Genomic DNA, 24016 nt, shown 5'->3' with positions numbered 1-24016 from the left:
TTTCAAAAAGTTTTTGACAGCAAAGTTCGCTTAGCGGGCTTCAAGCGCGCTTTGCAGAACTAAAAATAGAAGTGATCACTTTTCACAGCTCCGCTTAGTGGGCCAAGCTCGCTTAGCGGACTCGCGATTTTCAAGATTTGTTACCAGACTTTGCCTAGCGGACCAGGGGCCGCTTAGCGGACGCACGATTTTGCAGAAAAACAACAGCGATAACAGACCTGCGAAATCACTATTCCACTAACCAAAACCATTCTAAAACAACAATTTAAGGCACATATAACCAGCATCTAACATCATTCATCAATAATCCTCATCACAACATGATTAAAGGTACAATTTCATGGAAATCTATCACAAACCCTAACAATTTCAATTCACACATTCATAGATAACAAACATACAATCAATCATCACCATAAACTACTATCATACAATCCCTTATCATGAAAGAATCTCACCCTTACCTTGGGTTTTGGATTGAAGACAACTCTATGCTCCAATTTGGGATTTGACCTAGCTTTCTCTCCTCTTCCCTTCTTTCTCTTCTCTTCTCTTCTTTCACCAAATGATCTTCTAATTTCCTATTTTCTCAATTTCCCTTGTTTTGATTACTCTTACTAACTTTCTTATTATTACTAAGGGGCTTAAGTTAACGCCTCTCACTTGCTACTAGTAACTCTAAGTTAAGACCAATACTAATAACTTCATTACATTATATCAAATAAATCACAAAACGCACCATGAAATAATTAAATTGTCACATAACATAAACGAATATTATTTCCAATAATATTCCACAATTACAATCGATTCATAACTTAAATAGTACCAACTCACAATTTGTATTTCTCCGACTAATCCGACTAATTAATCCGACCATAAGCTTAACTGCTCAAATCAACATAATAACCCGATTACGCCTTTAGAATAATACCGATGAATCCCGACTTCGACTAATTCCAACGAATAAATCCCTGATTAATTTCATTAAATAATTAATTAAATTTGAGGTGTTACATTCAGCAGACATCCTACACAATAACAATAGCCTTAGAGACATAATTTAAAGCAAATATTTAAGTTACATATTACAAAGCATAATGCATACCTCACAATCCATGAGTTTATGTAAGTACTTATTTTATCAACCTTCTTTCTGATGTTAGGCAAGACATCACCATCAGCCAGTTTCTGAAACCTCATTCTATTTGTTGCCCATTTTTCCATACAATATGTCCTGATCTCTTCCACCATGGTCACTAAGGGTTTGGACATTGACTCAAGAATAACACTGTTGAAATACTCAGACATGTTATTCACTACAACATCACATTTATTAGTCCCTCTAAAATATGATCTACTCCAAAATCTTGGAGGTGTTTTTATCATATGGAGGTATGCTTCTTCATTTATCAGCCTCATCCTCTTCATATCTCTTTCCTAGGCTTGAGCATAAGTAGCCTTAGCATCCCTCCAAATTATTTCCTTCCGCATCTTCCCAAGATATCTTTTCCTGAAATTGTTGTACAAGTGTCTGACACATAACCTTTGCTCAACATTGGGAAAAAGTTAATCCATGGCTGGACGTAATCCCTGCAACATAAATCAAATCACATCAATTCAATAAAAACCAATAGAAATTAAAAGACTTATGTTCATATGACCTTTTTCTGATCTGACATGAAGGTGTATGTAAGGCACTCATTTTTTCCACCAAGGTCATCAATCAATAACTCCAAGAACCATGTCCAACTGTCCATATTTTCTCTTTCTACCACTACAAATGCTATAGGTATCATTTGATCATTTGTATTTGTACCTATAGCAACCAATATTTGCCCTTCACATAGCCCATTTAGAAAACAACCATCCAACCCTATTACATGCCTAGAAAACTTGAAACTTTCCTTACATGCTGCAAGGCATATATACATCCTTTTGAAGTATGGCATATGACCATCTGAACCTTCTTGAGATGGTTCAACACCAAACTTCAATGTGGAACCTGGATTTGTTCTTAACAACTCATGACAATAATCATAGATTTTGGTGTAATCCCCTAGGAATGGTTCACTAACTCATCTCTTTCTTCGTGTTGTTCAACTAGATTGTCCAATTCATCTTCATATATATCTTCATATCCATCAGAAGAATCATTAAACTCAACATCAAGAGCGCTGTCATATTTGTACTCACTATCATCACTACTTATGCCACCATCCACCTCACCACTTTCCATGCCATCTTTCTCATTATCCATACAATCTTTCTCAACATCAATACCATCATTCTCAACATCCATATATTCTTTCTCATTATCCATACCATCTTTCTCAGCGTCCACCACAACCTTCTCAGCCTCCAACACAACATGTTCAGCCTGTTCAGCCTCCATACCTAGTTTCTCAGCCTCCAACACAACATTCTCAGCCTCCAACTTAGCTTCATTAGACTTACCATTTTCATTGATTGCTTCTTCACGCAACTTAGAAAGCATTTCTTTAACTACATCATCCTCCTCATTCCTTTCATGCTCCTCATTAATACCATGCTCCTAATTGACATTGTCAAAATTTTCTAACTCTACATCTACAAACTCAGGTTGCCCAATTGTGTGTTTAATATAAATGTCTACACCTAAGTGAACCTTATAAAGATCAGCTAATTCTAATGCTCCTGCAGCATTAATGAGTTGTTGCATCCCAAATGTTAGGTTTCTGTAATAGATTTTCTCAAAATCCCTATACCCTAAACACTTGAGTGAACCTGTCAGCTCAAAGTAACTCTATGTGTCAACATCTATTTTCATTTCAAAAACTTCCCCTCCTTCATACACCTTAAGATCACCATCAACAAATTCACTACTATGGTGAATTTTGAGTACGATACACTCGTCCATTTCACCTAACATCAAAAATACGCAAAAGCCTAATTACTCAAATTAAATACATGCAAACAAACGATTTATAAGAAAACCCTAATTTATCAGATGGAAAAACATGAATTTGATTGATTTAGCAAAAAACCCTAATTTCTACCATAGTCAAACTGATACATATCATGAAGTTTCTAACCTATTTGCAAATGCTTCGAGGTTGGCCTTCAACGTTCCTCACTGCACGATGATGTTCGCCTTCAAAGTTCTTCACTGCACGAGGTTTTCCTTTACAAAAGATAGTTCTTCAAATGATAAGAATGAGGGCTTTGTTCATAAATGTTAAGAATATAACATTTAAATGCCACTTAAGACATCAACCATGCTACATATGCACTTAATCTGAACCCTCACCAACGGAGACAGACGGAAGGACAAATGTGCTCCGTTTTTAAGACTTAAAGAATTGATTTGAAATTTTTAAAAGTTAAGGGACCAGACTGGACCCCGAGGTAAAGTTTAAGGACGAAAAATTTATTTTCCCTAATTAGTATTATCTGTTAAAATGAAGATGCATGCTGTAATGGGAGGGATTCAATGACATTTGAATATTGAATTAAGGTGTATGAAACTAACTGTTTAAAAAAATATTATGTTTTTGTTATATGTTATTCAAAGTACAATTAAAAAAGTATAATAACAAATGTTCTGGGCCGCAAGGCTCGATAACAAAGATCAAATGGGTAAATATGCAAAATAAGAGAGACCTCATCCTTATAGAGGATATGTGATTTTGATCTCTAGCACTCTCCTTACCGTTGGAACGGATCAGACGACCACTTGCATGAGGCGACGAATCTTATGAAGATGATTTTAACTATCAGCCTTATATAAAGCACAACATGTGCCATTCTATGTCTTCTCGATTTCACACACTCAAGTTACTTTCTCAATCATTTACTGATTTGGAATTGGAATGCTAACCTTGGAGATTCACCTTCTTCCTCTATATCAGAAGTTCACTTCACTACATCAGAACTCAAGTTTATTCAATTTTCACATATTTATGAATCTCGTACTGATCAGTGGCCCCGTCTCTAGAAATTAACTTTTGATTCTCACGAAATTTTATAAAGAACCACCATCTCTTCGATACTATCTCATAGCGCTAATCTTTTCTCTTTTAAAGCATCGATTTCTTCATTAAATAGTGATGATCCTAACCCCTAGAGCATACAACACTGTTTCATGTAAACAATTGAATTGAATGTAAGAACAAAATAAAATGATAGAGTTGCAATCGCTGGAAATTGCTACAACGTATGTTGCAATTGATTAATCAAAACCATTCATTAAATAAACATTACATCAAACGGTTTAGAACATAGATGCACCGAATAGTCCACCTACTACGTTAACAGAATTACCTAGCCACAAAAAAAAAAACATGCGAACCTAATTAAGGAATAGGCTTGTTGGAAACTTGGTTTTGAAGTTTTTTGTCCTTTCGTTCTACACCAACTCTCCACATAGTCCCTTTCCCTCTCACAACAACTCCTCTTCTGATTTCCACTAACTATGTTCCTACATCACTTTAACTTGAAAGTAATTGACATTTCCTTTCCATTAGTCTACACCTAACAAAGGAAAGTAATTATATCTAATTGTATTAATTTATATATTTGCTAACTCTAATATTATGGAATAAAATCACATATTAAACCCATCAATTACTAGGATCGAAGCTTTGTACAACTCTAGTCTTTGATTTTCTTCTTAAATAATTTAGGTGAGAAACTTGTTTATCCCATTCTTAATCAGTGAGTATACTAAAGATATATCGTAATAGGGCATATACTAATATACCAATTAAAATACACTACTTTATCCACACAAAAGAACTGTTAAGTCTTGCTTACATATGCATTCCATTAGAGTCAACATAGTTCAACTCAACCATATATTTGACTTAGTTGTATGAGAAAATAAAAATATTTTACTATTTGAGTTTATAATAATATAAATTTAAATTTAATAAATTAATTTTAATTAAAGTGAATTGTATATTAATTTATGTTTAAATATATTTATATAAAAGTAAATTCAACAGTAAATTTGAGATTAAGAATCAATTATTTAAAAAAATTAAAATCAATTTTAAAAATAAAAACAACTTTTTTTAAATAGCAAAATCAATACTCTTAAAAATTATATTCATTAATCTAAGAGACACACCATTGCTATGAATCAACTTTCGAACTCTCTGGAAAATATCTATCGCCTCAAGTGTTACAAAATTAAAAGTGTCAAAGACAAATGATATAAAAACATATTAATTGTCAGAACACGTTTTTTCATGTTTGACTATTTCAATTGAAACGATTTTGAGGGTTGTTTATTCCATAATAAAACTTTTCATTCTCAACCCCACATGTGGAGTAACCTCACTCAAGTTCACACATGCATGTTTACCTCATACCTAACATTACGCAAGAAAATATGTTGGCCTAAGTGTCGATATCTCCTACAGTGAGTTAGTTAAGAAATTCACAGACACTCATTTCTTCACAGATACTCCGACCCATCAAAATATATCAAATAAGACATCCTTAACAAAGTTATCTCGATATTTAATTGTAAAAACTTTGTACAATGAATCATGTGTTTCTCAAATGTATCCAAACACGTTTTGCGACAAACATGACAACTCTCATCGATAAGAAATAAGGGAATCATAAGGAAATATCTAAGGATAATATGTTACTCTATCGAAATTAGAGTAATGTCATATATTCTAATGCCTCTCTATATATGATCATGTAACACCCAAAATTGAATCCTAGAAGTCACAAAAGCGTGTGAGACAACCTCTACTACCGAGTACAAACCTAATTCCCTCAATTCTAATGGACAAAGAAGCCACCCTCTATTGATCGTCCCAAAAAAAGAGGAATTCCACCCAACCATAATGTTTTCAATCGTCCTTCGCAACTCTTTATCAAATCAAATAGTTGATTTCTCCATATAATTAGACTGGCATGTTCGTAGGTCAAACAACAGTTTGGTGATATCCATGCAGGATCGAAGTAGAAGAAACTCACTCTAAATATTTCTTAATTGTGGTAAAAGATGCATTAACTCAACAATCCTAAGTACTCTTTTTACATACAACCATTTGATACAACCTCCATCTGGAAATATATAGTTTAATTATATTTTTAGTTTTCCTATTTCAATTTATTCACAAAATTAGTCTTCAATTTTTAAATTTAAACTTTTTTTATTTCATTTTTACATTTTTATATTAAAAAAAACATATTATTTTTTAATAACATGACATTTATATTATTAATATATTACTGTAATTTTTCTTACAAAATTATATGTTATCAATTTTGAATGTAAAAATATGAGAGTGACTAAAAATAATTTAAATTAAAAGAGAATAAGTAATTTTAGTTAAAGGTTAAAGGTAGTGCACTATTTAATTGGATTCATCTATAAATCATCTCACATAATTTTTTTTAGTAATAACAATATGATTTAACACTTAACATGATTGTGATTAATTGACAGTATAAAATTATTTTATAAAATTATTTTACATTGTATATTTTTTTCTCTTTTAGTTATAGTAATCAAACAAAAAATTTGAAAAAAATTAAAATTGAAGAGTAAACTGTAATTAAGTTAAAATATCAAAACACGTAAAAATTTCTACATTTTAAAGATTAATTCAGACTCATCCAAAAATAAAATAATGCATTTAATTTCATTTTCACAACTTTAGTAAACTGAAATCTAAACGTTAGGGATAACCATCTCTCACACGCCTAAAGTTAATGTCTAGACACAAAGACCCTCACTCACCTGACTTCACCAACCCCAAACCTATTTCGGTAATTTCCAACCACATCTGTGGGACCTTGTCATTCAACAACCTTTTGTAGATCACCAACATCTCACCGTCCAATCCGTTCGTGTATTGTGCATGCTAGTGTGTCAAAGAGTTACAAAAGTTAATAATATAAATAAACTATTTAAAAATAAAAATATAAGAATCCATATAAGAAAAATATTCATATTTTTCTACCCAGTAAAAAAAACATATTTCTATAAATACACAAAATTCCTATTAATTTTACTAAAAAATAAAATAAAATTCCTACTAAAAAATGAAAAAACAAATACACAAATGACAAAACCCCTGGTATGCCAAAAGAAGAAAAGAAAATTACTAATAAATGAAAAAACATATGTCAAAAAAAAAAATCAAATAATACATCACTAGTAGTCTGGCCCACACTCATTCCTCACCAACCACGGACCGCACGCCAACCGGTTCAACCAAACATCACAGCATTTTCCCTTAACCAAACCGGTTCGAACCGGTTTTTTTCTCCCTTATATAACCCAACTTCTTACCTCCTTCTCAAACAGGCTCCAATCATCACTTCAGACTTCAACACATAGCAGAAGCTGAAAAGAGTAAAGAAGAAAAGTAAAGAAAACAGTACAAGAACATAACAATGGCAACCAACGAGGAATCTGGAAGACACCAAGAGGTTGGTCACAAGAGTCTTCTCCAAAGTGATGCTCTATATCAGGTACACCCAATTTCACTTCTTTTTAACCCTAAATAATTGATTATCTAGAATGGATTAAAATTTAAGTTCTTAAAAAATTAATTCGTTTTTTAAATGGTGAACAGTATATTCTAGAGACCAGTGTTTTCCCAAGAGAACATGAAGCCATGAAAGAATTGAGAGAGGTCACAGCAAAACACCCATGGAACATCATGACAACCTCTGCAGACGAAGGACAATTTTTGAGCATGCTCCTTAAACTCATCAATGCCAAAAACACCATGGAAATCGGTGTCTACACTGGCTACTCCCTCCTTGCCACTGCCCTCGCCATTCCTGAAGATGGAAAGGTAGTAGTCCTCTCTGGTCTCTAACTCGATGAATTAGTCTATGCAATTGCGCGCGCAGAGGAGGATGTCTGATTTATTCCAAAATTTAAATATTTATTTTTAAACAGATTTTGGCTATGGACATTAACAAGGAGAATTACGAACTGGGTCTTCCTGTGATAAAAAAAGCTGGTGTTGAACACAAAATTGATTTCAGAGAAGGTCCTGCTCTACCAGTTCTTGATGAATTGGTTAAAGATGTAAGTTTTACCATGAAATTAAAAAAAAAAAAACATTTATGGAAAAAATAATGATTAATGAACATGACTAATTTAATTATTTGTGTTTGTATAAATTTTAGGAAAAGAATCATGGGAGTTACGATTTCATTTTTGTGGATGCCGACAAGGACAATTACATCAACTACCATAAGAGATTGATTGACCTTGTGAAAGTGGGAGGTGTGATCGGGTACGACAACACCCTATGGAATGGATCTGTGGTGGCACCTCCTGATGCTCCTCTCAGGAAGTATGTTAGGTATTACAGGGATTTTGTTTTGGAGCTTAACAAGGCATTGGCTGTGGACCCTAGGATTGAAATCTGTATGCTTCCGGTTGGTGATGGAATCACTATCTGCCGTCGGATCAAGTGATTGATTTGCGTGTGCATGTTATGTACCGCTCCACATTATTGACCATTATTATGTGGGAGTTTATGCATTTCTTTTCTTTTTTATTTTTCTTCAAAATATTTGTGTTTGTAATTTTCTCTTGTCTTTGACATTGAGATGGTGAATAATTGGAATTATATATATATGTTTGGCATTTTATATGCTACTTGACTCATTTTCCAAAAACATAGTTTTAACTTTTAAATTGCGTTGCAGTTCAGTTCTAATGTTACATTGTAAATTTTGCTATTGCCATAAAATAGAGGAAAATGTGACAAATACAACTTAAAAATTGTAAGTGTGATGTGATGATATTGTTCTGTAGTGGTTGCAACAAATTGGTAACCTCTTTTGTGCTAACAAATTTCTACCTTTATTTTCTTCTTCTATCATGGTTGCTTTGCCTCCGCTGAATCCCACCCACCAAAGTTCAATTTGGTCCACAAAGACTTGTCAACTGCTCCCACTTCACATCTGTTTTTTATATGAAATATTAGATTCGGAGAACCTCGATGTGGGAGGTAATATCTTGGACACTTTTCTGTGGCTTTGGCTAATATGCATAAGGATTTTACTTATGCACCATGCATAAGCCTATATAAGCCATTGAATCATGTTTTTAATCCAGTATTGAGTATTGAGTGGTGAGTATAGAGTATTGAGTAATAACAATTGATGTCTAGAATTTGATCCAATGATCCAAGGATCCATAATAATCTATGCATGGTGCATAGATTTTTATCTATGCACGGTAACTGCACCCATTTTCTATGATATTACTAAATTTATGGGTGTTGGAATATTTAATTTAATTATGAAGTAAATTATATTTTGCACGCAATTGGATAGATTAATCTGTCGAGTCGAATAGGATCACAAGTTGACAAAGTTCTATATATTTTAATAAATATGAATATATATATATATATATATATATATATGTATTTAATTATATTAGTTAATTATTGATTAGGAGTTTTAACTGATTAAATAATTAACTAAATAATAAAATTAATTATATTTTTTATTAAATAATTAATTAATATGAGTTTATCATGAGTGTGTCATGATCTACTTTGAAATAATAGTATTCGGACGAGGAATAAGAAATTGATTACATGTTAATATAATTTGTCGGAGAATCTCTTTGGTATGACAATGAAAGTCTCAGGTGGATGGAGATGGATGTTGATCGAGCGACTTCCAACATAATATGGGTAAATTGTGATATTTAGTTTTCAAAAACTTTTTTATAAAAGGTTGATTGATTTTAAGAAAGGGGTAAAGGTAGATATTAAGCCGCGGAAGAGATAAAAGACAAAATAAAGAGAAAATGTCTAGAGAGATCACACCGTAAAATCATCTTGACTCGACCTTAAACCACACGATCTGCTCTAGTCTCCAAGAGTTTCCTCATAAAATGTTCATTATTAATAGCTTGAGCTTTTGCATATGTTTAGCTCCACAACCTTACACAAAGTTTTTTTACAGATTTATCTTGCAATGTTCAAGTCTATTAAAAAAGCACAAGAGGACTAGGTTATTAAGTAAAGAAATTCAGCACAACAGTACAAAAACACGACTCTCTAATTAAGTTTTTCACTCTCTTAGCACTAAGACAATTTTTAGTAAATAAAATTTATAGCAGAAGGAAAATGAGCGAGATAAGAGAGTAGATAGTTCAAATTATGCTAAGCCAGAAAAGGAAACCTTATTCTACTTCGCATTTTAATCGATTAGGAACCGAACTCGTTCCTTAATAGATAAGATGAAAGCGCTAATCAATAATACATTGAGTTTAGCTTTCCTAATTGATGAAAATTGTTTCTTAATCGATCAAGCGCTTGCCAATGTTGGTTTTTATAAGTAAAGAGAAAAAGATAAATAGTTTACAATAGTTTTATTGCGTATGTGCATTTCCTTAATACTTTAAAACTTATTCATGCTTAAATTATAAACAATTGAACAATACAAGATTAAAGCACTAAGTGTGGTATGAAAAATTTTTTCACAACTACAGTTCCATTTGTTTGATTTATTTAACTCTTTTTAGATTTTCATAGATGAACTTGAAAACTTTGATTTTAGCTTGCTTATTGACTAATGAAACTTATGATTTAACTTTTTCTTCTTCACTTGTCATCCCAAAACCTTTAGAAGAATTTAACGCGCACAACACATAGAACCATAATGGTGTACACGCAAGGTAAGCACTCTAACTCCCAATTTCAATGAGGTCGAAAAAGTGTACCTTTTCAAGAATGAATGAATCATCCCTGGATATAGAGCCGATTCAATTTTATATACGGGCGACAGTTAAAAGAATCCCTAGTGAAAGCAACGTGGAATGCAGGAGACCGTTGGATTGACTTTAACGACTACAATGAGCATGTTGTTTGGTTCCAATACGCGACATCTTGGTGAAGGTATACATGTTTACTACCTTTAAGCAGGCGAAAATCTAGATTGGACCTCTAAATTGGGCCTGTCTTATTAGGTCATTTGGCAGAGCCACGTCAGTCTCCCTCGAGTTCTTACTACCAGGCGAAGAGTTAGGATTTTTATAGAATTATTGAGACATGCCTCTAGAAAGTTCTTCTTTATTGTTTCGAGGCCTCCAGGTGGTATTTCGTGTTGTGGAAAAGTTCAGTGGCATATTGAATGGGAGTATGTGGTATAAATATCATACGCATTAAATGATTGTCTTGTAATGTTTCACATCGGGAGCCTTTCACGCGTTTTTGGACCTTTAGGATATGGAGTAATGTGTTTGTTTTAGAGTGCTTGGGTGTCATTATAGAACTGAGGTTATATTTTGACCGTTGATCATACTTTTAATGCTTATTTAATTATCGACAACAGATCATGGGTCCACTAGTTTCCTATATATATATATATATATATATATATATTTCGCCCCTGGGAGAATCTTGCTGACTGGGCGCCTGATTTCCTTGTTTGGAAGACGTGGCTGCTGCATTTGGAAAGCTTGAAAAATTGCAAATTAATAAGTTGCAAAACCTGGGATTCGAACCCAGGTCACCAAGGCTAAATTGCTGCAAGCTTACCACCAGACCATGCATGTTTAGTTGCTTAGAATTGTAATGGAGTTCAATATATTATAAAATATAATTATAAAATACATGGCTGAATACAATAATTAAATACATTGCTGAATACAATTATAAAATATATTTTAATGCATTATTTTATAACATTTTTAAATGTATTTTATAATTATATAATTATATAAATGCATAGTTTTATAACGTTTTTTTTAATAAAATATTTAAATGTATTTTAAAAACGTTTATATAAACGTTTTTTTAATAATTTTATTTAAATAATTTTTTAATAATTTTTTTAATTAACGTTTTTTTTAAATAATTTTATTTAGTTTTTTAATTAACTTCTTAAATATTTGTTAGGAATTTGCTCAGTTTTTATAATTATTGCATTATCTTTATATTAATTATAAATCATTTTATATTTTTTTTATAATGGTTCTAATATATACAGTTTTTTTTATAAACAAACAAAAATGTTTTTAATAACACTTTCTAGTTATTGTTCAGTTTTTTTTAAAAATATTCATTTTTAAAAGTATATATATTAACACTTCATTTTGTACATATTAATTTTCATTTTTATAAACTGTAACTAAAAAACATTAATATGTTAGTTATTTATTTATTTATGTTTTAACGTTTTTAAATGTTTATATATTACTTTATGTATTATTTTATTTATTTATTATTAATATTAGTTATTTATTTATTTAATAAAGTAAATAAATTCAGTAATAAATAAATATTAATGAACATATTAATAATACTAATAAATAAATAAAGTAAATAAATTCAGTAATATATAAATATTAATGAACATATTAATAATACTAATAAATAAATAAATAACTAATATTAATAATACTAATAAATAAAGTAATAAAGTAATAAATATATTAATAATATTAATAAAAAATAAAGTAAATAAATAAAGTAATATATAAATATTAAAAAACATATTGATAATATTAATAATAAATAAATAAAATAATACATTATAAGTATTAATATATACTAGTAGTATTATTGTAAAAGAAAAAAAAGACATAAAGTATGCTACATATTGAAATCCTCCCTCGTATTGAACAAGAAAGGCTTCATGGCCCAGTGGTTGGTGTTGTGCTTGTTCTCCTTTAGGAGAGGGGTTCGAATTCTTGCTTTTGCATCTTAATTTTTCTGCTATTTCTACAAGCATCCAAGCATAAGTCCAGCGTGTCAACATCCACGTATGCAGATTCCGCCCAGTCAGCAAGATTCTCCCAGCACAGCCAGCCAAACAGGTGATAGGGGGTTCCTGGAAACAGAATCTTGTTTTCTAAGGGGCGAAGGCTAAATTTTTTTTTAATAAGGGGGAAAACCGAATCTCGCTAATTTGGCAGGGGGTAAATAGTATTTAACCCATATATATATATATATATATATATATATATATATATATATATATATATATATATATATATATATATATATATATATATATATATATATATATATATATATATATATATATATATATATATATATATATATATATATATGGAGCATATCAAGTGAGAGCATTTTTAAATGAGAGATGAGAGAAAGAAATATCAATCATTGGATTCATCAAGAGAGAGAAATTAATAGTCTCATTAATGTATTAACATTCTCTCTCTTGATGAATCCAATGGTTGATATTTCTTTCTCTCATCTCTCATTTAAAAATGCTCTCACTTGATATGCTCCCTATATATATATATATATATATATATATATAGGAGTCCGCCTTCCATATATTTTTGGGTTCTTCCTTAATGACTCTGGTAGTTGTTGGTCGTAGGGAAATACTTGCTCCATGTAACCCTTCAAAGGAAAATGATTAATGGGGGGAAAGTATGAAAATGGTAACAATGTGTTGACCCAAAATTAAGAGACTGTGTCCAGCCTCTGGGGGGGGGGTGGAGAGGCTACTGAAGAAGGTGGAGAGATTGTCTATTCTTTAAAAGGTAATGGACACCCATAATACTTATTATTACTTAGTTGTCAAAGTCACCAGTCTGCAGAGGTATTTGTATGATAAACAGAATGCCCTTGAAAAATAGAAGACTTCATGGAAGATGTTGTCCTATCGGGTTATTGCAGTCTGGGATGATTTAGAGAATGAGAAAGAAGTCCATAATGAATAGGTGGGGAAATTGAAGAAGGAACGCAATGATGATGTTGACAAAGGTATCAAAGGATTCTATGATGCTTTTAAGAACAATGTAGGGTTATATTTGAAAGAGTCCCAAATAATGGTGACAAAAGGGTCCTCGCCTCGTCAGGTGTCGCTTGGGCACTGCCTTTGCATAACATGGGGTCTTTCCTTGTGAATAGTACATGTGTAAGATACCAATATCCCTCCACTAGTCATATAGTACGAGTCATACCACGAGTTCTTGGAAAATAGGGTTTCAACAGTTTCCCCAGTCAATGGGGAATAATTACTACTTCTTAGGGTTTCCTAAACCCTAGGCCCAAGGGCGTATATAAATACTTCTCCCTTATGCAAAGATAGAGAAATCATTACACCCTAAGCACAACACTTACATATAAAGCATATTGCTTCACATGAGCTAAACCTCTTATACCACCATAAACATCACCATAGAAAGCTTTTCGTCACTGTGAGCAAGCACTAACCATCATAAAACAACTAAGGTCTCTGAGTATCCCCTGAAGGTGGGAACAACACGAGAAAAGGGGTTGAATTGTGTTAACTTTTTCTCTTAAAAATCTCTTATCAGATTAAGAACACAAGGTTAGAATTTGAGTTAGAGTCTAATGATAACATGGAATAAAGGTTCAAAGGTAAAAAAGAGAGAAAGAAAGATACGAGCAATTATATTGGTTCCTCCCATAAAACAAGAGTAGTCCAGATCTATTGCACTTCCAAGGTATTTCCACGATAATCAATTTTGATTACATATGCTCAAGCGCACAAGCAAGAGATTCCAGATGCTCAAGCAACAAGCAAGAGACTTCTAACACCATATCTTATAGATTAATGATAGTTTAAGACTTACATGCAATATACAATCAGATGTATAAACAAATACAACACTAAAAGACTTTAAAACTTAAAGAACTTCTAAGAATATAAAATTGTTAAAAAGTTTTAAGTTTAAGATTGTCCAATAGTTTTGACAAAGTAACAACTCTTTGTTTGTCAAGACGCAGTGTTGTTGTTTCTCCAAGTTTTCAACTCCTTTTATAGCAGAACACAAAAGAGTCGTTGGAGAAGACTTCATGCAAGGTGTCTTTGAGAGAATCAACATTAGAGACGTTAGAAAGCTTCATTATATCATTAATCTCGTTAAAAGGCCATTTGAAAATCTTTTGCTACAAGAGGAATTATCAGTTGCATTCCATTTGTGTTATACAATTTTCTGTTAAGTCTTCACGTGATTAGAAGAAGACGAAATGTCTTCAGAGACTGATAGTGACCTATCAAAGTTTCTTGATCCTTGTGCTTTGATTGGCTTTAGCTTTTGAATCGTTAGAAGTTGACTTTATTCAGAATCTGGGATCTTTAGGTTTTGATCCTTGACTAGGTTTAAAGTCTGGGTCTCCAGGTTCTGATCCTTTAGAGGATGACCTCTTTTAGAAGCTGATTCTTTAGAGTCTGATCTTCAGAATCAGTATCTTAAGGCTTCTCTTTGGATGTTCAATATAGTGTCAGAATAAACTTTTAATTGTAATTTTAATCTATGTTCCTGCACACTTGAATATATGATAGTATATCTAATTTTTCTTTAAATACTTTATTATCATCAAAACCTAAAGCATATGGTTCAAGCCAATTTTGTTCCAATAATCTCCCTTTTTAATGATGACAAACACAAGTTTTTAAGAACAATGTTTGTTGATTTAATCAACAAGTTGACTTCAGGGTCTAAGGATTGTAATCCCCCCCTGAGCATAATAGTCATAAGAGTGAGGTTTGTAAGCTCGCCCTAAGTCATATCCAGGTTAATTAAATTTATGTTTAAAGCACAAGAACAAATCTTCAGATTTTAAGCAATAAAAAATTCTCAACATATAAGATTCAGATGCTTAAATACTTTTATACTACTCCCCATTTTGTCATCAACAAAAATAAGTAAGCAGAATAAGCATAAAAGAACCAAATACTCAGATTTAAATGTTCGGGATTTATTAAATCTCGATAAAAATGAATCAAAATCATACCTTTGCCCCCCTTAAAAAATTGAATAAACCTCATACCTCGTGATGATACTGCTCGCCAGGCGAGGATACTGCTTGCCAAGCGAGATCAATAGTGAACAACCACTATAAATAGGTTAAAAAATACACAGAAAGGGGATTCACTTGTTCACATGCATTACCACAGAGATAGACAGAGAGTAACTGTGAAACTTGAGGAGTACGAGCCTGATACACATCAATTGTTAGGAAATCACTATTGATGCTCATTCATCTATATTATTTTATCGTGTATCAAGCTACCATGACAATGGATAGCTAATTCTCCTCTCCTGTTGGGACTGGATGTAATTCATCATAACCGTATGTAAATTTATCGTTCACAGTATTATACATAGTCTAGTTATTCATGATTATTTATGTTTATCTTTGTTTACCGTTTAACTTCATATATTAGAATTTTTATTAAGAAATACGGTTTGAATCTTGATCTAAGATAACAATTTGTTAAACTCTAATTGCTAGACATATATTTAGGGTTAAACATTCACTTAAATTATCAAAATCTTAATGCTACTAGATTGTTTAATAGATTGAAAAATCGTTGATTAAACAATCTGGTAGAAATCTCATCAAGAGTTTAGGCATGCACACTATTGGGAAGCAATACATGAGGATAATTATTAATATCCAGGTAGTGTATAAGTGATTAGTAAAATACATACGCATTCGGTGGATGAAACTTAATCCCAACAAGTTGTTATATCATTGAAACTTTATTTATCTATTACCAATTTTACATTACGTTACTTTTTCGATCAAAACAACTTGTGATTCTCTACTAAAAACCTATTAATTATTGAACGACAGTGATATCACACCAGTCCATGTCGATAGAATATGATAAATACTTATTTTTTATTATTGAACATCACCTTCTCATAGTTTTGGAACCCTGAGATTGGTTAGTAGCTTGTTTGCTTCTCAATTAGCGATGCTGCTTTAATAGAACATTACGACGTAAACTCTTACTGCTAGAACGGATCTCCACCAATCGTGTCTATGGCGAAGAATGAATATGATTTTGAGTTAGTGAATTTCCAAGAATCTTTGGGAATGAAATTTGAAACTACTTTCATCTTAGTGTATCTGTCTAAGCGGTTAAGGTTTAAATTGGATGAAATCGATGGAATAAAGAGAGGTTTGATGGAATTAGGAGATATCTGATGGAACCAATAGAGATCTTATTGTTAAAATTAGCAGGAATCAGAAGTTAATTCCCACATACGAGGTCACTATTTTGTTTGGGAACCAAATCTGGTGATGTAAATTGTTGATCTAGTGGTGGAGGTTGTTATGGTGTGATTGCACGAGGTGGACCTGCAAGGTTATCACTCCAACATCCAAGTCAATGAGTGAATAATGAGGAGTAGAGTGAATTATGAATACAATCGCTTCTTTTTACCGATGGGTAATAATTGGGCTTATGCAGTATTGAGCTTGCAACCGATCCAGAACAGGTTTAATCACCTAATTTTTTTCTCGACTCGTGATGGAAATGTTTGGATAAAAAAATGAGATTCACACTGCCTTTCATAATCTTTTTTTCAGGAATCCGACGGGCTTGGAGAATTATTTTGTATCGCCTCTCCATAAGTCCTAACTGCCCACTCAATTCATTAAAACTCAAGTTGAGCACACATAAAATCAATACATAAAGTTGAACTCCATGAATTACTCATGTATTATTATTAATGTCAATAGAAGTTGTAATGGAACACCAACTCACACTGACTTTAGTGGTACCATTAACACCTCATTTGGAACATGCCAATGTGACTTCGTTGGATTCATCCCGATCTCTTTAGATATAGTTCATACAAAACTATGTGTCATCCATAAAGGGCACTCAGTAGCCAAAAATATGGGAATGATTGATTAGTTGTGTTACACAAAGTTATTCCTCAATATCATCCTTATCAAAACCACATTGAACAAGTATCAGAAACATGCAGTATTAATCTAAAATATTTTGTGTAGGCCAAATACGTGAGACCCGCTGTTCTGTGCTAGCTAAAGACCCGATACACGCTGCTCCGCTCTGGCCAGAGGCCTAATAACACGAGACACATTATCCAACATACTCTGTCAGGTCCAAGGTATAAATACCCTCGTAAAAGATTCTCAGATATACAATCTCTAATCTCCACTATCTTAAACCTTAAAGTGAATTGAGTGTTAGAGTCTTAACCATGTAATGACCTTTTTGCTTTATAGATATTTTTTCTACTTCGTTATTTAGCATTGTAACAAAAAAAAATCATCTTTCTCGTTCAAACAATTATCTATTTTCTCATTTTTCTTATAGTTTATCATTACCGTTAATTTTTATTCCATTAACTTAGTTTATATAAAATAATACTCCTATAATTTATTACTACATTATTTTCTTAATTAATTTAATTTCACTCCGTACATTACACTTTGTAAATAGGTAATTTTCTTAAAATAATTACACAATTTATTTATTCTTAAAATTTAGAAAAAACAATTTATAAATGGATAATTTTCCGGCGGGTGTGTAAATAACACAAAAGCCCAAAGTTTAAAGAATTTGGGCCGGGCCATGTTATGTTGGGTAAAACCCTATTATCATATAAGTTCTCTCTTTCACTACCTCGCACAAATTAGGGTTTAGTGTATTCAGAGAGAGAAAGAGAGAAGAAGAAGCAGCAACCATGGAAAAGCTCGAGCAAGTCCAATGTTTCGGCCGCAAGAAGAACGCCGTCGCTGTCACCTACTGCAAGCGCGGCCGTGGCTTGATCAAGATCAACGGCGCCCCAATCGAGTTGGTCCAGCCAGAGATCCTTCGCTTCAAGGCCTTCGAACCAATCCTCTTGCTAGGAAAGAGCCGATTCGCCGGAGTGGATATGCGCATCCGTGTCAAGGGCGGTGGTCACACCTCTCAGATTTACGCCATCAGGCAGAGCATTGCTAAGGCGCTTGTGGCGTTCTACCAGAAGTATGTGGATGAGCAGAGCAAGAAGGAGATCAAGGATATTCTCGTAAGGTATGATAGGACCTTGCTTGTGGCTGATCCTAGGCGCTGTGAGCCGAAGAAGTTTGGTGGACGTGGTGCTCGTGCAAGGTTCCAGAAGTCTTACCGTTAGATTGGTTTTTTGGAGGAGAAAGCAAGAGGTGTTTTTGGTTTTTTTATATTTAAGTTTTCGGTTCATGTTTTATGCTGTGGAAAAACCTTTCTGTTGGTTCCTAGTACTTTTGTTTTGACATTATGGTTTGAATTGTTATTTTTAGGGTTTTGTATGCGATGATAAGAATCACATAAATCTATGTTTTTTATTTTATTCTGAACATCTCATTATGTCTTATGTTTAGTATATTGTTGTGTTTTTGGTTATTCTGATTTTGATTATGATTTGATTTATGTGTGCACGCTTTTGAGCTGTGAGTTACTCATTTCATAATCTTAGCTCTTAGTGATGTTTGTTGTAGCCTTTATTTAATATTCAATCTCTTCACCGGTGTTATTGGGTACTATTTAGAGTTCTTGTTCACAAGTTATCAAATATTTCAACTTGTATTTGTATAACTAAAGTTTAAATGATTTTGTATTGTTGTGTGTTTTGTAATCAAGTCTTTTTGAAACCTGGCTATGAGTTTTCAGAATCTTGGGTCAAATTTATGTTGATGTAATTAGGGCTTCAAAGAAGGGTTTCAAAACACAACCTTTGGTTCCATGAATTTTAAATCACCTCATGTATTGTATGTAATCTCAATGTTCATATATATGGAATATGGTTCAAAATTTCAACTTTATACTGAAATATTACTCTTTAAGCACTTTCAAGTGCTACAAGTGCAGATGTTTTGAACTGGCTGAAGCATAACAAATCCGGGCTTTGTTTTTTTTTTTTACTTAAAAAATTGAAGTGTAGCTACATTCATTACTTATATGTTTTAGTTCTATGAATAACCCTATTGCTGAATGTCGTTTTGAGTATTAATTAATGGTTGTACTGCAAATTATTTTTGAGAAATTTTTGCACTGAATAAGTCAATTAATAATACTAATGAATCATGAATGTTATTTTTTCTAACCACTTAGTATTATTCTCTATTCTATCAGTTGTTTAAATTAGTTTTTCTCATAATTTTGTAAAATTTCTTGTAATTTTTCTTTCCGTACTACAGTATTTATATTTGAATACGTGTTTATGCTATTATAATAAAAAACAGAGTTAGTAAATCTCTGTAATGAGCGTGCATTTTATTTGGCAGAAGCTCAACCAAAAACTCACTTAATGTCTGTATGAACGTGCATCCTGCTTTTCATGCAAAGTTAGGAAAATTTTACTTCGTACCCCTACAATTGCCCTTCTACCCCTACAATTTTGTAAAAATGCCAACTTTACCCTCAATAGTTAATAACCATTTTACCATTTTACTTTTTACCATTCATCTAGAAAGTCAAAAAAATTCAAATCTGCACCCCTACGCACCTTCAATTCGGAACACTTATGGTAAGTCATTCGGTTCACAAATTAACAAACCGGAACACATTATACAAGTCATCCGGTTCGCTTTTTTTTCTTCCCGGAAGACATTCTAAAACTGTTCCGGTAATACGAAAATCAAACCGGAACAGATAAGCAAAGTGTTCCGGTGCATTTGTAATCAAACCGGAACGGTTTTGAAAAGTGATCCGGTGAACTTGATATCAAACCGGAACAGATTGGAAAACTGTTCCGGAACGCATTTTGTATTTTTAAATTTTTGGTTTTTTTTTTGTAGGTATGGAAGTTCCGCTCCAAATTTGTCGGAAAAACGAGACAGCTATAGATACCACTGATGTTTTCACAACTTCACAGAGATTTGTCACACGGGAGGAAGTTATCCGCTGGGTTAAAGAGACCGGAATCAACAATAAAGTGACTGTTATCATAGCGCGTTCAGACACTGAAACAGGCAAAAGAGGAAGAAGTAACAAAGTTATATTTGCGTGCGATAAAGGTGGAAAATATAAGGATAAAAGTGAGACTCAAAGTGCTACTAAGAGATGTGGATGTCCATTCAAAATCAGATCGACTCCGGCAAAAGATGGGTCTGGATGGAAGGTTGATGTAAAATGTGGAGTTCATAATCATGGTTTACCAGATAGATTAGAAGGCCATTCATTTGTTGGTAGGTTGACAACAGATGAGAAGCAGCATGTTGCTGATTTGACAAAGAGACATGTTCCGCCTAGACACATATTGACTTCCTTGCAAGAGCGAGATCCTGAGAACGTCACTCGGATCACGCAAATATACAAGCATAAAAGTGTGATTGAAGCGGAGATAAGAGGTCCAAGAAGTGAGATACAACATTTGCTTAAGCTTATAGAGGAGGCGAACTATGTTTATTGGAGTAGGAAACGGGATGATTGTGAAGTTGTGAGAGATATTTTTTGGGCACATCCAGATTCGGTAAAGTTGCTGAATCTTTTTCCTACTGTCTTGATTATGGACGCCACTTATAAGACCAACAAATATAGACAACCTCTGTTTGAAATAGTTGGTATGACATCGACCGAGTTGACATTTGCGGTTGCATTTGCTTATATGGAGTGTGAGCAGACAGAGAGTTATATTTGGGTCTTGGATAAGCTGAAGCAATTGTTTGTGAAGAAAGATGTGGTTCCACAAGTGATTTTGACGGATAGAGATCTTGCTTTGATGAAAGCAGTTGAAGTTGTTTTTCCTACGACGCATAACTTGCTATGTCGCTTTCATATTAACCAAAATGTTGGGATGAAATGCAAGGAATATGTGATGAAAGACATGCGAGAGACGATAGGCACATTGTGGAAAGATGTTGTATGGGCTAGTAATGAGGTTGAGTATGGTGTACGGTTGCAATATCTTGAACAAGCATGCTTTGCTTGTACTAACTTCCTCGATTACGTGAAGAACACTTGGTTGATCCCACATAGGCAAAGATTTGTAGGCGCATGGATTAATCTAGTGCTTCATTTTGGTAACACCACGACAAATCGGTATGTCATAATTCTTAAAATATTTATTTAGTATTAATTTTTGGAATATTATATGTTTATACCTTCTTTGTTTATTTTAGGGTTGAATCTGCACATTGGAAGCTAAAGCAGATGTTAGGAAACAGCCTTGGTGACATGGTCAAAGTTTGGGAAGCTATGAATTCTAACCTAAAAATCCAAATAGGTAACATTCGAGCTTCGTTTCAAAAAAGTTTTTATGAGGTTGAGCACGCACACATTAGTCCATTTTATGATAATTTGCGTGGTTCAGTATCGAGAGCTGCTTTGAGACGCATTGCAGAAGAGTTATCGAGGCTTGATTATGTGTTAAATAGTAGGGAAAAATGTGGTTGTACTATGAGAACAAGTTATGGGCTACCTTGTGCTTGTGAGATGGGAAAATCGATTGTTGTTGGAATCCCATTACAAATAGAAAGTGTTCATCTTCAATGGAGGATACTATCTATGGAAGGTGACTTGCCTTTAGATGAGGAAGCTGGTTCGGAGGTTGATATGAATAATGCAATTGATGAATTGTGGAGAAGGTTTAAATCACTAGATGTTGTTGGAAAAAGAGCATTGAAAAGTAGGGTTTGTGAAATTGCATATCCCACAACAACTTCATTGTGTCCACCACCTGAGAAAATAAAAACTAAAGGCGGAGTGAAGAGGAAAGGGAAGAAACCAGTTGGGTATGATGTTTATAGGGATCCTTCAGGTTTTGAGTATGCTGATCAGGCGTCTCAATGTTCACAAAAACAATCGCAAGCATCACAAACTTCCAGGAAGCAATCACAATCAAAGAAGCAATCACAAGCAAAGGATGAGGATTTCACTCTTCAGTTTCCTTGTCATATTAGGCCATATATTACCGAGATTGTTAATGTTGTATCAGATGGTAATTGTGGATTTAGAGCAATTGCTTCGTGGCATGGGTATAGTGAGGATGGTTGGGCAATGGTTCGTCGTGACTTGGACATGGAATTAAGAGAAAAGAAGGACTTATATGAGAGATTGTTCGGTCTAAGTTTATCCGAAGTGAGAAATGGATTGTTGATAGATCATGTTGGTTTTCAACCACCGGAGAAATGGTTGACATTACCAGAGATGGGTTATTTGATAGCGAATCGGTATAACATTATTCTTGTGCTGCTTGGTAACCCTTGCTTGACCTTTTTTCCTATGACAACAACATTTTCTCCAAGTGCTCCTACATATTGCATTGGCCTTGTCAACAGGAATCATTATCTTCGGGTAACCTTTATATATATTTTATTTAATTACTTATATAATTACTTATTTAATTACTTATTTAATTACTTATATAATTACTTATTAAATTACTTTGTTAATTATTTTTATGTCATGAAATCAGGTTAATATGAAAGAAGGCTTCCCGCTGCCACCCGTCACGGTAGATTGGATGAAGTTTCGTCTTCAAGTGGCGACATCTTGGATGTTAGGATTTGCTGGACGTCTTCAACATTGGCATCATCTTACGCCTATGTTACCATCACGTGTTAATATAGATTAATTAAGTGACTTTAATTTATATGTAATATTTTAACTAAAAACGTCTTAGATTGAGTTATTTTATTTACATCTTAGAAGTTTTTATTTTATTTACAAAAAAACACTAAATTATTATAACATTGAATATAGAACATTAAAACATGATAACAATAACATAGAATATTAAAACATGATAACAATAACATAGAACATTAAAACATAGAACATGATAACAATAACATAAAACATTAAAGCATTAGACTCTTGCAGACGATTCTGGGCGCACCAGCATCTTCAGAACATCCTCAGCAGACCTTGTTAGGTTTACCTCAAACTCGATCGGTCCCTTTGTTATCTTACGGCGGTGTGATTTCCACATGTCTTTCATATCACCATCACATTTCAACTCCACAATATTATAACTTATCCTTCCATCAACATCCATGTTCCAATTTTCACGATACCAGATTTTAGTCACCACTCGGTTATCAGTTTCTGGCAACTCTTCTTTCACCCAACTTTTAAGTGACTCGAGTCTCCCGCAATCGTTAGGTATTGAAAGCTTCATGGGTTTCTTAGTTCCAGTATAGAAAACAATTGTGTCAACCATAAAATTACCAAGAGACATTCTGAAAAATATGATATTTTGTGTCAACACTAGGAGGTCCTATTTATAGGCCATGAGGGCAATCTTATCCGCACAATATCTTATCCACATAATATCTTATCCAAA

General features: G+C 33.1%; 3 protein-coding genes across 3 annotated transcripts; all 3 read left to right on the top strand.

Moving 5' to 3' along the window:
- Positions 1-7304: 7304 nt before the first annotated feature.
- On the top strand, positions 7305-8638 carry LOC131607412 (caffeoyl-CoA O-methyltransferase). The gene is made up of 4 exons (XM_058879420.1): positions 7305-7482; positions 7587-7811; positions 7919-8050; positions 8152-8638. Exons 1-4 carry the CDS (start codon positions 7405-7407, stop codon positions 8443-8445), a joined length of 729 nt encoding a protein of 242 aa, XP_058735403.1. The 5' UTR covers positions 7305-7404; the 3' UTR covers positions 8446-8638.
- A 9760-nt stretch (positions 8639-18398) lies between these two features.
- Positions 18399-19081, top strand: LOC131602573 (small ribosomal subunit protein uS9-like). The gene has a single exon (XM_058874721.1). The coding sequence runs from the start codon at positions 18455-18457 to the stop codon at positions 18884-18886; it is 432 nt and encodes a 143-aa protein (XP_058730704.1). The 5' UTR covers positions 18399-18454; the 3' UTR covers positions 18887-19081.
- Positions 19082-19209: 128 nt separating this feature from the next.
- Positions 19210-23332, top strand: LOC131602572 (PKS-NRPS hybrid synthetase cheA-like). Its single transcript, XM_058874720.1, has 3 exons — positions 19210-21771; positions 21852-23025; positions 23147-23332. The coding sequence occupies exons 1-3, from the start codon at positions 20531-20533 to the stop codon at positions 23303-23305; spliced, it is 2574 nt and encodes an 857-aa protein (XP_058730703.1). The 5' UTR covers positions 19210-20530; the 3' UTR covers positions 23306-23332.
- Positions 23333-24016: the final 684 nt, after the last annotated feature.

This window comes from Vicia villosa, linkage group LG5 (genome assembly GCF_029867415.1).
Source record: "Vicia villosa cultivar HV-30 ecotype Madison, WI linkage group LG5, Vvil1.0, whole genome shotgun sequence".
Taxonomy (NCBI): domain Eukaryota; kingdom Viridiplantae; phylum Streptophyta; class Magnoliopsida; order Fabales; family Fabaceae; genus Vicia; species Vicia villosa.
Note: the sequence above shows the minus strand (reverse complement) of the source record. Positions and strands in the feature narration are given on the sequence as shown.